This window comes from Sus scrofa, chromosome 18 (assembly GCF_054392235.1).
Source record: "Sus scrofa isolate SSC_HxYL_T2T_F1_AM1 chromosome 18, Sscrofa_HxYL_maternal_Yorkshire_Landrace_v2.0, whole genome shotgun sequence".
In the NCBI taxonomy this organism is placed as follows: Eukaryota; Metazoa; Chordata; class Mammalia; order Artiodactyla; family Suidae; genus Sus; species Sus scrofa.
Window position 1 is genome coordinate 12,106,204 of NC_139400.1, and position 16,131 is coordinate 12,122,334.

The following is a 16,131-nucleotide window of genomic DNA, read 5'->3' on the forward strand; positions in this document are numbered from 1 at the left end:
GGACTTGGGCAAAGCGCTCAATCTCTTTGAGGCTTAGTTTTCTCCATCTGAAGCTTCAATGCAACCTTGCAAACAAGAGGCGTTGAAAAACAGAAAAGCCTGGACGACTGTAAGCGCTTGCTAAGGTAGGATTCTAGGCAGGGAGAAAAGAAGTCCCTAAGACAGCGTGGCACTGCTGCAACCCGCGATTACGTGAGGATGGATACTGGGGAGCTGTGGGGACAGGGAGAGGCGGAGATTGAGGGCGGGGTGGGGTGGTGAGGCGGGGGGGCAGTGACCCAGGGGGAGAGGCTGAGAGCTGTGGGCACCCTCTCTGCAAAGCCAGGGGCTATGCTTGGTTTGTGTTTGGTTTGCAGGGTGAGCCGGGCAGGTCTGGCTGTCCTGAAGCAGCAGGAGGGAGCTGGTACAGGCTGGCTCCCAGGGCAAAGGACCTTCAGGTCTGGTCCTTAGCAACCCGGACCCAGCCAGGTTGGGGAGGGGTCCCTCATCACCCTTTTCTGTCCTTCCCCAGACAAACTTTCCCGCCCAAGTCAGAAATTGTTTATTGATGTTAACTACAGCCCAGATTAGCAATTAAATTGGAATTAGCGGCTTTTTCAGTACAATTACTATAGCTACACCCCAGGCGGGGGGCTAGCTTAGCAGCCTGCTCTGACCTGGGTCTTATTACTGATTCTGGCTGAATGTTAATGGCTTGCAAATTAGATCAATGGCCCAGGGACCCCAGCCTTTATCACTGAATTATCCATAAAACATGGTCTGGGCTGCTTTCTGCCACTGATAAGCCCACGGGCAGACTCTGGCCACAAGCGGCTGGATACGTTCGGACAGCCTTCCTGCCGCCCATGGACGGCTTCCCTAAGGAAAGCCTTAGCCTCTGGTAGCATTAAATGAAAACCAAAGCATAATAAGATAAAAACAGGTCGGTCGGGCCACATCGTCCAGATTTTCTGGGACCCAAAGGGGCGATGAGCGGCCGCCCCCTCCCCCCACGCAGCTGCACCTGCTCCCTGTGCATCTTGATCCCATTCACCCGCAAGGAGGAGTCACGTGGCCGTGGGGGGGCGGGGGGGTGGAATGGGGGTGGGGGTGGTCATTTGTTTCTAAGGGCTTTTCTCTGCACTTCTGGACGAGAGGATGGAAGGCACCCGTTCGTGTGTGGGGTTTGGGAAACGGCCCTGGGATGGCCGGTGTGCCGGGCGGAGGAGGGACCTGGGCTGGGAGGTGAGTCGGGATCTTGTAAAGGACGGATCTGGCCTCAACGGCAGTGACAGGAAGTAGAAGACGGGAGAAAACTCTGAGGGAGGGCTCAGAAAAACTGACTGATGGGCACAGAGGCGCAGGCGTGGGGGGCGGCGGGCAGGAGGCGGAAGTGTGACCCTGGGGGTTGGCGGGCCCCACGGAGCATGCGCCGTGCAGGCTCCCATGCAGGAACCCCATCTCTTCATTCCTCGGGCCCGCAATTACGGGGCTGCCTGAGGTCTGCAAACAAACACGAGGGGGTGGCAGACACCTGGAGGCTGCTTGCTGGTTCATCCCCCTCCCCTCCCCCCTCCCCCCTCCACCACCAATCTAAACTCGACTTGTTTTCTTGCCCGTGGTTCTCCCCAGGCAAAGGAAAGCATGAAGGTACGCAGTTACTCCGGGGGCTCCCTTTCACGACCTTGGATCTGTCCTGAGTACCAGGGCCCCAGGCTCTGCAGGGCAGTCTGGACCAGTCGGGCCATGCCATCCACATGGGCAGCCGCTTTGTTCCTGTGGCGTTCCCCTTTCTTAGAGGAGGAAGTCTCCGCCCTGGGCTCTCTGTACCAGAAGGGTCTCTGCAGAAAGCAGCTCGGCAGGGCTGGGACTTGAGAGCCACAGGCTGTTCCTCAGCGGCACCCCCAGGAGAGGTCCCAGTGCCACCTCCCTCCTGCGGGCCTCTCCAGCCCTCATTTTCGGCCCTGACGGCGGCATCTGTGCATGTCCCAGTTTCCCTGTCACCCTCTTTTTCTTTTTTTCTTTGAAGGGCCACATGGGTGGCACATGGAGGTTCCCAGGCTAGGGGTCGAATCAGAGCTGCAGCCGCCAGCCTACGCCACAGCCACAGCCACTCAGGATCTGTGACCTAGACCACAGCTCATGGCAATGCTGGATCCTTAACCCACTGAGCGAGGCCAGGGATCGAACCCGTGTCCTCATGGGTACTAAGCAGGTTCATTACTGCTGCACCACAGCGGGGACTCCCGGCTTTCCCTCTGAGAGGAGAGGAGGCGGCACTCACGGTAATCGTCAATCTCGATTTTCCTGTACTCCACTTTGGGCATCTGTCGGTCGTTTACGGCCTTCTGTACGTGCTCGTTTGTCTCCAGGTCAAACATTTCTGAAAGGGAGAGAAAACGACGCGCTCAGGCTGAGCCACCACTGGCTGAAGCTGTGGGTTTCCACGGGCCTCCTGCTGCTCCCTCCCGCATCCGGCCTGGAGCACAGGATGGCTGCTTCCGCGGCTCGAACCCAGAGCCGCAGGCGTGAGACTATGACGGAGCTCGGGTTCCAGGACGAGGGGATGGAGGTCTGGCTCAGATCAGGAGCTTGGGCGGCCGGCAGTGGGGTCTTGCACGGTATCGGGGCCCTGCCCCCCCGCCCCCGAGATTCTCACTCCCAGCGCGTGTCTCACACACGAATCGCTCTGGGTGTGTTTGGTCGGGAGACCGACCTCGTGCCTACAGAACGGTGCTTTTCCAAGGGTCACGGCCACAGGGACACTGAGGAAAGGAGAAGCTGAGAGGGACCTCTGCGATGTTTTCACGGAGAGTGGATGGATTCGGATTTCCTGCCTTAGCCCAGGGGGTCTGACCGTGGAGACCAAGGCTTGGACGGTCACTTGAGCTGACCGTGACATCTGCGTGCAGCGGGCTGGGCTGCCTCCCTCCGAGTCAGAGAGGCGGCTCGACCCTGACCTTGGACACCCTGGACGTGCTGGCTCCGTGTCCCTTAGGTTGTCACGAGTCACCCAGGCTCTTGCGGTGACTGTCTCCCCCCACCGCCCACTGCACTGGTCTCCCGCAGAAGCGGCCCTTCCCGCTCCTCCTTCCCCCGGCAGGTAAGAGGACCCGGGCTCTTCCTGCCTCTCATCCCATCCCAGCCCCGCCTGGGACAGCTCGTGGTCCACTGGAAACGTCCTGTTCCAGGGGCTCTACCCTGGGCTCCACAAGTCACTGGGAAACATTCGAGAACATTTTAAAGAACAAACTGACCTCACAACCGTCCCCCGTGACAATGGCCTTTAGGAGCCACGGGCACAGCTCAGGTGTCCGCTCCACGCGGGCCCTGGAGCTTCACTGTCGCTCGTGGCCAGGGGGCCTCCAGCACTGAGTGTCTTATCTGTAAAGCCACCTGCTCTATCAGCATACTCAGGGGTCCAGGGAGGCCCCTGAACAGGACCAGCCAACTTCCCCGGGGGCAGAGGCCAGGGAAAGTCCTCAGAGCTCACGATGTGCAAATAAACAAAATGTTTCACAAGCCGCCGGGCACTATTTGGGCATTTGGCATCAGTGAAAATGTGAGGGGAGACATGGTGAAGCTCATTTTCAAATAGGTAGAGCTTTAAAAAATTATACATTGGCCGAGCAGCGCATGGCACGCAGGAGACTCTGCCCTTTGTAGAGAGTTGGAAGGGACAGCTGTGTCCATGAGACAGGTGCACTGAGGTCCAGGCAGACGTGACCTCAGGTCCGAGACCCAAAGACGCAGCCCAGGGACGGCACCCTCTCCTTGTGGTCACACACGTAAGCTGGGGAAGGGAGGCCCAACCCCAGCATGGCAGGGCGTGCCCCACCGCCAGCCCGTGTTCTTCAGAACACAGATGACCCTGGCTTCCTTGGGGTCCGAATGCCCTCAGCCCCTAAACACAGGGTTCCAGGCACACACAGAGGAGACGGCAACTGCTTAGTGTCCATTTCTCTCCACACGTACAGGGCAGGAAAATTAAGAGAGCCCCACAAGCTAGTGAAGAAAAGAGCATCTTCCAAGTTCTTGGCTGCCTCAGGGCCTTTGCACTTGCTGTGCTCTGTGTCTGGAGCTCTTGTCCCTGGCTCCTTCTCCTCCATCAAGCCAAATGTCACCTCCTCACAGAGATGCCCTGACCATCCATCTCAGGCACCCTCTCCAGGCACACTTAACCCCAGCTCTACGAGATGTGGCCATTCGCCTGGCTGTCCCCATCCCAGGGACAACGTACCCTAATTTCCAGGAACATGAATAGACCCATTTGTGGGAATCTGGTTCATCCCCTGGAAATGAGGCCTCTTCCCCGCAGCCACGGCTGGTTTTGACTGAAGTCTTTCTGCCCTTCAAGGCCCCAGGAGGAAGGGGGCATGCGACGGCGGAGGACACTGGAGGGGCGGAGGGCCTGCTGGGTGTTTCAGAAAGCCCGAAGGCTCTCAGAGGGTCCCGGCGTTCAGACCTCTTGGTGGTAAGAGCTGGAGCAGCTGGGGCCTGACTAGTAACCACTGCTTCCCGCATAAAGCAAAAACCGAAACAAAACCGCAGCCCGTTTTCATTAAACGACTGACTGGGTGTTGGGACACCCAGGGACGATTTCATGAATCCTGGGAACCGAGGAAATTCGCTGAGGTTCCCCAAACAAGCGCTTAGGGGAGGAGCTGGAGCATGGCCCCCGCAGGGTCTCGGGCTTGCGATCTGGACCTCTCGGCCCGCCTGGAGATCAGCCTGGGGCGGGGGGACACAGGCCAGGGCCTCGGGGTGGGAGAAGGTGGGTCGGGCCGGAGAAACGGGAGCTCGTGAGCAGGAGGGATTCGTGGGAGCGGAGGATGAAAGTTTTCAGCAACAAGAAGGAGGATGAGTCCGGTGCTGTCAGAGAAGCAGCACCAGCGCCTGCTTCTGGGGGGCCGGGCGGGGCTCCAGTGGGGCCGAGGCGACGACCATGTGTCCCCGTGAATAGCCTGGAACCCCCTCTAAGGTCTGTTATCACCTTCTCTTCCCTTGGGAGCCTTGGGGTTAGTGTTTCTGACACCAGCAACCTCAATGCTGATCCTGAGGGGGACGCTTCAGGCGCAGGTTGATGTGTGCCCGGAGTGAGCAGGCACACACACGGGCCACCGGAACCCCGCTTTCCCGGGCCGGGGAGCCCCGCGTGTTCCGATCGCACGGCCTCCGCAGAGTCTCTCTGTATGGAAATCCCACCTTCCCAGAAAGGCGCCAAAGCATCAGACTATTAAATTTCGTTAAATATTAGATTTCTCATTTCATGACTGCCCACACAGCTGGTTTTATCAGCAGAGAGCTGGCTGGCCCACCGGGGACTTCAGTTAAGCCACTTTATTTGTTCCCGTAATTGCATTCAAAGAGGGCAGGAGCTCGGCAGAGGAAACAGGAAAAGATTGGCTTGCTCCCGGAGGTTCCTTTTTTTGACTCCGGGGCCCGGGGGGACCCGCGGTCTGGAGCATACAAATGGCCACTCCTTAATTAAATGTGAGCCCCTCCAATATTTGGTGGAATTAGCTTTATCAGATCTGGACACCGTGAGCCTGTAGGAGCCGTGCCGGCTCACGAGGGCCGCCTCCAGCTGTGCCCCCGTGGCTGGGCCTGTTCCCAGAGCCTGTTGGTTCAGGCCACTGGTGGAATCGCCACTTGGATGAATTGGGGGACATCAGCGACCAGAATCAAATGGAAGCCAAACGGCAGCGGAGCTACAGGAGAGAAGAGCTGCTGGCCCCTTTCTCACATTTCTGCAGGAAGCAGGGAAGTGAACCCTGCATGGAGGCTGTGGGTCCTGGCAGCGCTGCCCTGTCGCCTGGGTCCGCGCTGGCCTGGATCTGCTGAGGCCTCTCATGGTCCAGGCCCTTCCTGGCATAGGTGGGACGGCTCTGCCTGAGCATCTGTCCCCACCGTGTCAGGACCCGTCCTCCCTGCTCATCCTGCCCCAGGCAGCGAGGCTCAGAAGGGACCCGGGCCGGTGCCTTCCAGACGAGACCATGTCTGTCACCTCCCCACGTCCGGCTGTTGGAGTCCGAGTCCCAGGGCTGGGAGTCCCTGTCCTCTGTCTGACTCTCCAGCTGGGTTCTCAGGAACTTGAAGGCTGGTGATGTAGGCATCTCAGCGCTGGTGCTGTGCCCGCAGGGGAGCAGCTTTAGGGACAAAAGCCTGTGTGTGCTGTGGGCCGATGCCGCCCCACCCCACCAATTCTGTCCCCACTCAGGAAGGGGCAGCGGTGGGCTCGAAGCCATGGGACCTGCCAGCCATCCAGCCTCCAGGGAACACGGGGATCCCAGCAGGTGCCCCCAGGGGCAGAAGGGGCCATATGCTTCACTCACGCTGCACTCAGCCGAGAGCTCGTCCCCAAGCCTGCTGTGTTCTGGCCTAGAATGAGCCGTCCATAAACGTGGTCACCACTGGTCCCTCCAGAAGGGCTGCCCGTATGGGGCCTGGGGATACAGAGGACTTTCCACGCACACAGGCAACTGAGGGCTTGACCGAACCCGTCCCACAGTCGCTGGCACCTCCTGGCATCTCCCCGTCATCCCTCCTGTTTGCCAGGTGCCTGGCAGCACAGGTGACGGCCCCTAGGTGGTCCCTCGGAGGAGGATGGCGGGGGGCAGGGGCTCCCAGGCAGAGAGAACGAGTGAGAAAGGGGACAGGCACCAGGTAGCCGGTGTCTGGTATAATCTCAGAAAGGAACTGCTGTGATATTCCAATCGGCCGGGCGATAGCAGAGAGCTGGCAGGTGAGGCCATCCGGGCACTGCGGGGAAGGTGCCTATCAGCGGCTGCGAATCTGGGGTCCGTGCAGCTGCCGGGACGCCGCGGGCGCTGCAGACACAAAAACGGCCCCGAACCCATCACCAGGCACTCTGTCCTGAGTGGTGCCCACAGCCCTCTGACACCCGAGCTGTCTGCACACCCAGCTCACTCCCGCTTTCATGCTCACTTTAAAGCCGGCAACTATAAAGGGGATTGTGTTGGTTTTTCTCCCCAGCATCCGAGCTGACAGCACACCCAGCGCCTAACGAGTGTACTTTGGCCCCAACCGTAATTACGCGCTTAAGGAAACTGCTTCTAAATAATTCCAAGTCACGTCTGACACCGCAGGCTCTGCTCGTAGACACGATTTTCTAAGAGGAAAAAAGTCAAATATACCCAAGGTGGCTGTGGGGCCATGGGGCAGAGGAGCAGGAAGGACAAAGAATTCTGAAACAGTAATTTCAAATTTCCGAGCAGGGCTGGGACCCTTGGAATGGTCGCCGACTTCAGAACCGGATGCAAATCTTCCAGGGCTCGTCTGCCACCTGCCGAGTCGTGTTCCCACAGCTTCTGTTGTCTGTCACACAACGTGGGCTACACAGAGCTGGCAGTCACAGCTGTTCAGTCTGCCCAAAGGCCACCTCCCCAAGAGCCCTCTCCGCTGTGGGCCCTTTGGTGGGCCTCCCCCCTCCCCTTACTGTCCCCGATCCACGTGCAGGGGAGCTGCCTTCCTGACTTGTGCCATGGCCGTGGGCCCTTCATGCCCGGCTCAAAGGCCACCAGGGACTGAGCGCCGCTTTGGGTTAAACTGGGCTGTTTCTGGAGTGGTGACTAGAGAGTGAGCTCCCCAGGTGGCAGCAGAGCCAAGGCCTGGGTCCTGGGGTCCCAGGTCTGCACCTGAGGCCCCAAGGTCAGGACCTTGTACTGGGTGTGTGTGTGTGTGTGTGTGTGTGTGTGTGTCACATGAACAGGGTCTGGCCTGGCTGTGGCCATGTGATCGCGGGCAAGTTGGGGTGAGGCTGGCCCCCCTTATTTTCCGTGGTGTCACTGTCTAGCACAAAGAACAGGGCTGAGGCTTGGGGTCCAGGGTGGGGTCTCCAGCTCACATCATTACCTGCAGGTCACATGGTCTCCGTGAGGCCACAACCTTAAGGCAGGTGTTCATGGACACAACTAAAGAATTTAAACTTTCATCTCTGACCGGTGTGAGCTCGCTGGCGGGCGCCCTCTGCCTCATCTTGCTCTTTTTCTTTCCTCCATCCCCCAATCCTTCCTTTTTATTTTTCCAAACCGCCCCTCACTGTCCCCTCTCATTGAGATTACTTGATACTGCACAGTCAGAATTCCAGAAGAAACAGTCTTGGGTCAGAATTCTCACCACGTGAATCTCAGTTTTCTTTCCTGGGGACGGAGCTGAGGCTGTCTGCAACCTTCCTCATGGGGTCAGGATGGGGGAGAAAGGCAGAGGTCAGGGGTCACCATGCTCTGGGACCCCGGTGATCAGAACCCTTGGCGGTGGGGGTGAGGTTGGAGGTCAAGGCCTGGGGTCCGGCATCGGCTACACACACAGCGAGTGGTGATCACGGGTTATTCCCAGATGGACGGAGCCCGTGGGGCACTCAGCTGAGGGCCACAACCAGGCGGCACCCGTGCACGTGGTTTTTACAGAAGGAAGCGGGAATCGGGGCTGAGGACAGGACACGTCCGGGAGCCTGTGCGTGGGCAGATCCCCTGCCTCTCGGGTCCTTCCGTCTCCCGTCTTCACAGCAAAGCCGCCCGATCGGTCGTCTAACGGCATGTTTACTCTGAAATCCCTGATTTCCCAGAACAAAGCAGGTTTCCTTCTTCCCTGCAACGAGCCACGGCGTGAGGACGTCCCACAACGCCCAGTGTCGTCAACAGATAAATCTCCTCTCAGCACGTGTCCTGCCCATCATGCCAGAAAAGGCTACCTGGGGATTACATTTTTTCATTTGAATGATGAGCCAAAGTTCAATAACCTTTTGCTGATCCAAACTATGAAAGCCCTCTTTGGCTGTGCCCGTTTGGGATTGAAATATATTTCCTAGGAAATAAGACGTAGCGTCAGGTCAATGCTTTTCTTCCTTTTCTTTCTCTTTCTCTCTCTCTCTCTCTCTCTCTTTTTTTTTTTTTTGGCATTTTAGGGCTGCACCCACAGCATATGGAAGTTCCCAGGCTAGGGGTCGAATCAGAGCTTCAGCTGCTGGCCTCCTCCACAGCCACAGCAATGCAGAATCTGAGCTGAATCTGTGACCTTCATTGCAGCTCATGGCAACACTGGATCCCTAACCCACTGAGCAAGGCCAGGGATCAAACCCACGTCCTCATGGATGCTAGCCGGGTTCATTACTGCTGTGCCACCACGGGAACTCCAAGTCTGTGTTCTTAAGTTGGGGTCCACAGATAGAGCCTCAGAAGTCTTACTTTTCCCCTTTAAATAGCATCTGCTTGTTGCTCAAGCCTGGGAAACGCGGTTACCAGACACCTGCAAGGTGAGTGAGTGCACCTGCCAGGTGTGCCCGGAGAAAGGCGGGACCTACCTGTAAGGGTCAGGGCAGTAGGTGTGGGTCAGCCGTCCAAGACAGATTTGAGACCAAGGAGCAGTGGAGCAGGAGCGTAGGGACACGGCGTCCAAAGAGGACAATTTGGGGTCAAATGCAGATGGAGGGCAAGGTTTGGGTGAGACGGATGGGGCGGAGGGCAGGGGAGGGCCCACAGCCTTCCTGCTGGGCAGGAAGGCAGCGCTGGGCTCTCCGCTGCTGTGGACCCAACCAGCAGTACACCCTGCGTTTCCGCGTTTGGGGCTGGATGCCACCACGGACAACGGGAAACCCGCTCCTCTGGCATCACCTTGCTGACTTTCCAGAGACGTCTCAGACATCCAGCTCTGCTGCTCCCAGCAGCGTGGGGAAATGAGGACTTCCCAATGAGAGAAATAACTGAAATCTCAATTCCCTACCAAATCGGACCGGTTTCCTCGGGAGCCTTGGATCAAGGCCCATCTCTTCCTTCAGGCCTCCTGGGACCTTGTCTCTGGCTTAAAGACTGAGAACCCAAACCAGGCTCAAACCAGGCTCTAAGGAATAGGTAAGCCTTTATGTCTTCTCCTAGATGCTGCGTTTATTACTCCGGCTTCTGTCCTTCTTCTCTGTGTCCTTTACGTCCCGAGCGATCTAAACTCTTTAAGGACAGGATCAGGTCTCAAGCCTTCATGCGCCCCAAACCAGCCCCTTTCCGCTCTTTTTGGACCCCTTGCCCTGCTAGTTCCGTGCTGGGCCCTGGCGTGCACAGCCACAGTCAGAGAGCCTTCCTCGGCGGGGCCACCCGCCTTCTCTGAACCTGTCTGGCATTGAGTACACCTGTCTGCACACCTGGTCCCTCCGGAGTGTGCCTCCAGGGCTCAGGACAAGCGACGATCTGACAAGCCAGCTCCGACCAAAGGAATCAACCCACAGTAGCTCAGAGCTACCCCAGGTCCCTCCCTTCAGGGCCTGGCCTCCTGGACTCCGTCTCCGCTTTCCTTACTGTGAAGAACACGGCTAAAGCTCAGGTGTCTCCAGCTTCTCTTGGCCCAGGCGGCCCACATGCGGGGGCTCTGGCTGACGGAGTGATGCATGTCACTTCTAAAAATCCCACACAGCTTTCCAGCTTTTCTCTTCCTGTCCACAGGGCCAGGAGCACAGCCACACTCTAGAAGAAGCTGGAAGCCCCAAGTGACGTTTTCAAACATCATCTCTTTAAATAAACCCACTTTATCCACTTTTGAATACGGTAACCTTTTTTTTTTTGGCTGCATCTGCAGCATTTGGGAGTTCTCAAGCCATGGATCAAGCCCACAACACTACAGTAACAACACTGATTATTCAGCCTTAACCACCAGGCTACCAGGGAACTCCTGTAACTACTTTTTTCTTTTTATGGCTGTACCTGCAGCATATGGAGGTTCCCAGGCTAGGGGTTGAATCAGAACTACAGCTGCCAGCCTACACCACGGCCACAGCAATGCCAGATCCGAGCTGCATCTGCAACCTACACCACAGCTCACGGCAACGCCAGATCCTTAATCCACTGAGTGAGGCCAGGGATCAAACCTGCGTCCTCACGGATGCTAGTCAGATTCATTTCCGCTGAGCTATGACGGGAACTCCTACAGTCAGATTCTTAACGGGAATTCCTGCAGTCAGATTCTTAACTCACTGTGCCCCAGGGGGAACTCCTGTAAGCATTTTTTAACCAGCATCTAGATATGCTCCTTTTCAAAACTTCCCCCCGATCCAGCTCTCCTCGGGCTTGAGATCCTGCCATCGAGACAGGGGCCAGCCACTTCCCAAGGGACTTACAGAGACTGCGGTGAGTCTGACTCTGTGTGAAGGCAGGATGGTGAGCAGGTCCTGCGGGGCAGGTGGCACGGGGGCTGTGGCACCGTGGGAAGGGGGGGCATGGAAATAAAAGCTCAGGATTGCTTGGGGGCAGGGCAGAGAAAGGTCGAGAACAGGCGTTCCCTCTCCTCCCCAGCTCTGCCAGGGTCGGCCTGGGCCTGCACACCTCATTGCCAATGTTTCACATAAACACACAGGCGCGCACGTCGACCCCAACCCACGTGGGTCCTTGAGGGGCTCTGGAAAGTGGCATCCCCGAGCCATGATGATGCCCCCAGACCCACAGAGACAGATGAGCTCCACGCATCGTGGAGCCTCGGCCCCGGGTGGGGGGGATTTCGAAGAGGGAGGACGCGGGCAGGCGGGGCTCCAGGGCCCAGCGCTGGCCGCCCGGTCATGCGGCCGTGGGCTCTGCCCAGAGGGTCGGCTGGCACGCCCTGCAGGGGCTGTGGGACCTTCTGGTGGGTGGCCTGGACCTTCACGCCTAATCGATGCTGGCGATCGGTGAGGTCGGGGGTCCCTCCGAACTGCCAGGGCCCAACTCTGTCTCCAAACAGAAAGTGCGCCCGCATCGTCCCAAGAGCTGCTCTGCTTCCTCCCCGCCCCCAGGCTGCAGGAACATTGAAGAAAAGACCCCAAAGCACTTACTTTTCCTATCGGTCGTGTTGTGCACAGTCACCGTGGGGACCCCAGGACCTGCGTTGGGTAGAGAAACCAGAAGAGAAGATGGCTATTAGTTTAGCTGAGAACAAAAGAGAACCAAGCCCTCGTTCCAACTGCTCATCCGGGGACCCCGGGCGCCCAGCTCCACGGAAGAGGCGTCAGCCACGGCGGATGGCAGCGGCCGGGCCCCCGGTGGGAAAGCCGCATCTTCTACCTGTGAACCCGTGTCGGTGACGACAAACCCAATTAAACGGGTTTGGGTGACTATAAAACATCATTTCACTAAGACTCCATCTGGTGAGACCCTGGTAACCTCATTTGATCATCCAGACACACTCCATGTTGTGTTGAGGTCTGGTCAGTCGCTCCAGCCTCAGCCCTAGGTCCCTTTCAAGGTGGCTCTGCTGCCCCTGGGGAGGAAGCCACGCCCTCCGCTGGTCTCCGGGTAGCGCTGGGAAAAACATCCTCCGGTACCAGGATTGTTCTGCAAATGTTTTCCCTGATGATGCAGCTCGCAGCTTCCAGCTCCAAGGCTGGACAGAAGCCACAGCTCTGGCCAGAGAAGGCAGCTAGCTGCTGATCAGGACCTGGGGCCAGGCAGCCGTCAGTGGAGTCTGTAGGTCGACTTTGTTAGTCTCTTTAGCAACAGGAAAGTCCAGGGAGCTCCCTTGTGGTTCAGCGGGTTAAGGATCTGGTGTTGCCACTGCTGTGGCTCTCGTTCCTCGTGTGGTATGGATTTGGTCCATGTTGGAACTTGCACATGCCGAAGGGTGCAGCCCAAACAAAGGGGAGAGGTCCGGAAAGAAAAAAAGGGCTTTCTAAATGATTTTTCATATATTTATTAAGTCTCTGCTCACACGCCTCCACCAACCACTCAATGGAAACAAACAGCCTCCGTGACCATCCAACCAGCCTCCACCCCCGACTCACAGGGCATTGCCATGTCAGTATGTTTCCTCACTGTCCCTTTCAGCTGCACTAGAATGTAAGTTCAGAATTCATACAAACAAATTCTGAAACGATGTCTTATTTATTTATTTTTTTGTCTTCCTCCTTTTCTAGGGCCGCTCCCGCGGCATATGGAGGTTCCCAGGCTAGGGGTCAAATCGGAGCTGTAGGCACCAGCCTACGCCAGAGCCACAGCAACGCGGGATCCAAGCTGCATCTGTGACCTATGTCACAGCTCATGGCAACGCTGGATCCTTAACCCACTGAGCAAGGCCAGGGATCGAACCCTCAACCTCATGGTTCCTAGTCAGATTCATCAACCACTGGGCCATGACGGGAACTCCTGAGACGATGTCTTATTTACTGCCATTATTTGCAGCATCTGGAAGAGTGTTCGGGGCTTGATCAGGTACTTGTGGGGTGAATGCTGACCGAATAACCACAGACCACAGCAGAAGGAGCAGGGAGAGCTGCCCCTTTGGGCCCCCGTGGACTTAGGGCATGAAGGGAGAGAGAGGAAGTGAAGGCAGGTGCGGGCAGGCGGGCAGAGTGAGATGGACCCTTGTGGGAGCCTGTGGCTCCAGTGCTGCTTTGTCTCTGCTTCAGGCTGGGGCCCTGGGTCACCAGCAACTCACAGCAGGTGGCTGCCTCCGCGCTGGAGGACATGTACTATTGGGAGCATCGCCAGGATCGTCAGAACTTCCTGCCCCACCGCAGAGGGGACCTTCTAGTCCGGGGCCCAGAGAGGATGCGGCAGAAGAGCAATGGGGTCTGAGGAACCACGGAGAGGCAGGTGGGACTGGTTCGGAGCAGAGCACCCCCACGCCCCGCTGGGCGGACGGACACTGTCTGGGGGCACATCCAGAGTCCAGAGGGTCTGAGGCTTTATCCCCGACCATGTGCCCCTGCCCCCCAGCCACAGATAAGACCGCCCACATGAAAGGCAGGTTAGCCAGTCACATTTGAATTTCAGAGAAACAATACACATTTTTAATGTAAATATGTCCCACACAGTATTGGGACTTACTACTAAAATTGTACGTGGTGTTTTACCAGAAACCCACTGTTACCAGGGGTCCTGTCTTGCTATTAGCCAAATCTGGCATGCCTGACCCAGGGACAGGGGAGGGGTGGCAGCAGGGAGACTTTGCCTGTAACCCTGGCTGTAGGGTGAAAATGCTGAGACAAACTAATTTCTGGCCAGAAGATCCACTGGAAAATGGATCCACTGGGGGCTCGCGTGGAGGAACAGATCGGTTACTGAGAAATAACGAAGCTGTGTCTCTTTGCACGTTTCAGGGTGAGTGAATTTGCAAACAGAGCGTAGCTTACCTTCTTATTAATAATGTAAACAATGATTACTTCTTTAGTGTAAAAGCCACTCCGCCCATGTTTAATATGAATAATTTCTAATCCTCGCAGCAGCTCTGCAAAGCAGGTGCTTCCAACCGCGTTTTGCAGATGAGACAAGGCAGGGTGGGGGAGCTTTATGCCTCATCCATACAACAGGAAAGCTGCTGAGCCTGGATGATTCCCCTCTCATTTTCAAATTCATGAACTCGATTCCAAAAAATGCAAACACTAAAGAAAGGAACCAAGTGACAGGTAAAAGATCCCGCTCACCTCCACTTTCCAAAAATACCTTAAATGTTTCTAAAATGGCCTAAAATGTTTCTCTGCATGTATGTCATCAGATTTACACAGAAGCGATTATTTTAAACATACAAATAAAAATATTTAAAAGGCTCATGGAAATATGCAGCTTTACCAACTCTTTTTTTTTTTTTTTCTTTTTAGGGTCGCACCGGCAGCATATAGAGGTTTCGAGACCAGTGCCACACCGGATCTGAGTTGCGTCTGTGACCTACACTGAAGCTTGCAGCAATGCCAGGTCCTTAGCCCACTGAGCGAGGCCAGGGATCGAACCCTCATCCTCATGGATACTAGTTGGGTTCTTAACCAGCTGAGCCATAACAGGAACTCCTATCACACCTTAAGGTTATACTATATTGGCTTACTTTAATAAAATAAAATAAAAACAAATACTGAGGGATAAATTAGGAGTTTGGGATTAATACACACACACTACTGTATATAAAACAGATAACCAGCAAGGACCTGCTGGATACTCAGTATTTTGTTACAACCTATAAGGGAAAGAGAACATATGTCTGTACGTATGTGTGTAACTGAAGCACTCCGCTGCACACCTGAAACCAAGACAACATTGCATATCAACAATATTTCAATTAAAAAACCCCCATGATTCACGGATGTGGGGTTGCCCGTATGTCCTTGTCCGTCTCTCATCTCCTTTCCACCTGCTCCCTTCCCAGAGCATCTGGTATCTGGAAAGTAGTATTTAAAATAATTTCCCTGCACATTTAAAAGGTATTTTGCCACATGGCGTGTCCTCCTAACAATACGTATGCTACATACAGTGTAATATAGCATATCTCAGGCCCACAGCATCTGTATGTTGTCTTAATACCCAGTCTGACAACAGCGAGAGGAAGAGGCCAAATGCACAGGAGGGCAATGCAATAATGTGGCATGTATGGTATCACATATATCATACACCGTATACATGTATTTCCTATCACATGTAACATACATTATATATTGTTCTATATTATGTGTGCATTGCATATTACATATATACTCCCTATTAGATGTTTCATATATACGTGGCATATATATTATTATAAATACACATCATGTGGCAGCTACTTCGGAGGACAATTGAGCGTCAGCTATGAAAAACCAAGATCCCCGACACACAACCAGCCAGTTCCGCTCCTGGACCACATCTCAGAGAGAGCCCTGCCCGTGGAAACAAGGAGCCACGTAGTAGATATTACTGAACGGCAGCTACGTCTGAGCAACAACTGCTGGGCTTGCCACGAGCAGGGGAGAGGCTGACTCAGATGCAGTTTCAGCCTCTTCCCCCACTGGAAGATCGCAGGGCACATGAGGTGGGTAGGCAGATGCCTCTTATGAAAAATACCACATGGACTCTTATGAAAAATACCACATAGCCTGAAAACATTACACTGCAGAATGCTAAATACTGTAACATACCATGGCAGAAATAATGTTCGTACACAGGCTGTACCTCTTCATTTTAACAGATGTATAGTATTCCACTAGATGGGTATACCATAATTTATTTGGCCCATGCCCTTCTGATGGAAATTTAGGCTGTTTCCTTGTGTTTTTTTCATTCCCATAAGCAGTGAAGCATAAATCCCTCTATCACACTTTTTTTTTTTTTTTTGGTCTTTTTGCCTTTTCTAGGGCCGCTCCCACGGCATATGGAGGTTCCCAGGCTAGGGGTCCAATTGGAGCTGTAGGCACTGGACTACACCAGAGCCACAGCA

General features: G+C 55.4%; 1 protein-coding gene and 1 long non-coding RNA gene across 10 annotated transcripts in view; one reads left to right on the top strand and one right to left on the bottom strand.

Annotated features, from left to right (window-relative positions):
- DPP6 (dipeptidyl peptidase like 6) overlaps positions 1-16,131 on the bottom strand; it is a 1,001,611-nt gene that overhangs the window by 18,131 nt on the left and 967,349 nt on the right. For all 9 annotated transcript variants that reach the window (XM_085005071.1, XM_085005073.1, XM_021079151.2 and 6 more), the window contains 2 exons: positions 11,789-11,836; positions 2,264-2,362 (listed from right to left, as the gene is read on the bottom strand). In XM_085005071.1, coding sequence (XP_084861197.1) covers positions 2,264-2,362; positions 11,789-11,836 — 147 coding nt within the window. The remainder of the gene's footprint in view (positions 1-2,263; positions 2,363-11,788; positions 11,837-16,131) is intronic.
- On the top strand, positions 9,345-14,390 carry LOC146394866 (uncharacterized). Its single transcript, XR_014833474.1, has 2 exons — positions 9,345-9,848; positions 11,750-14,390. It is a non-coding gene; the product is annotated as an uncharacterized LOC146394866 (long non-coding RNA).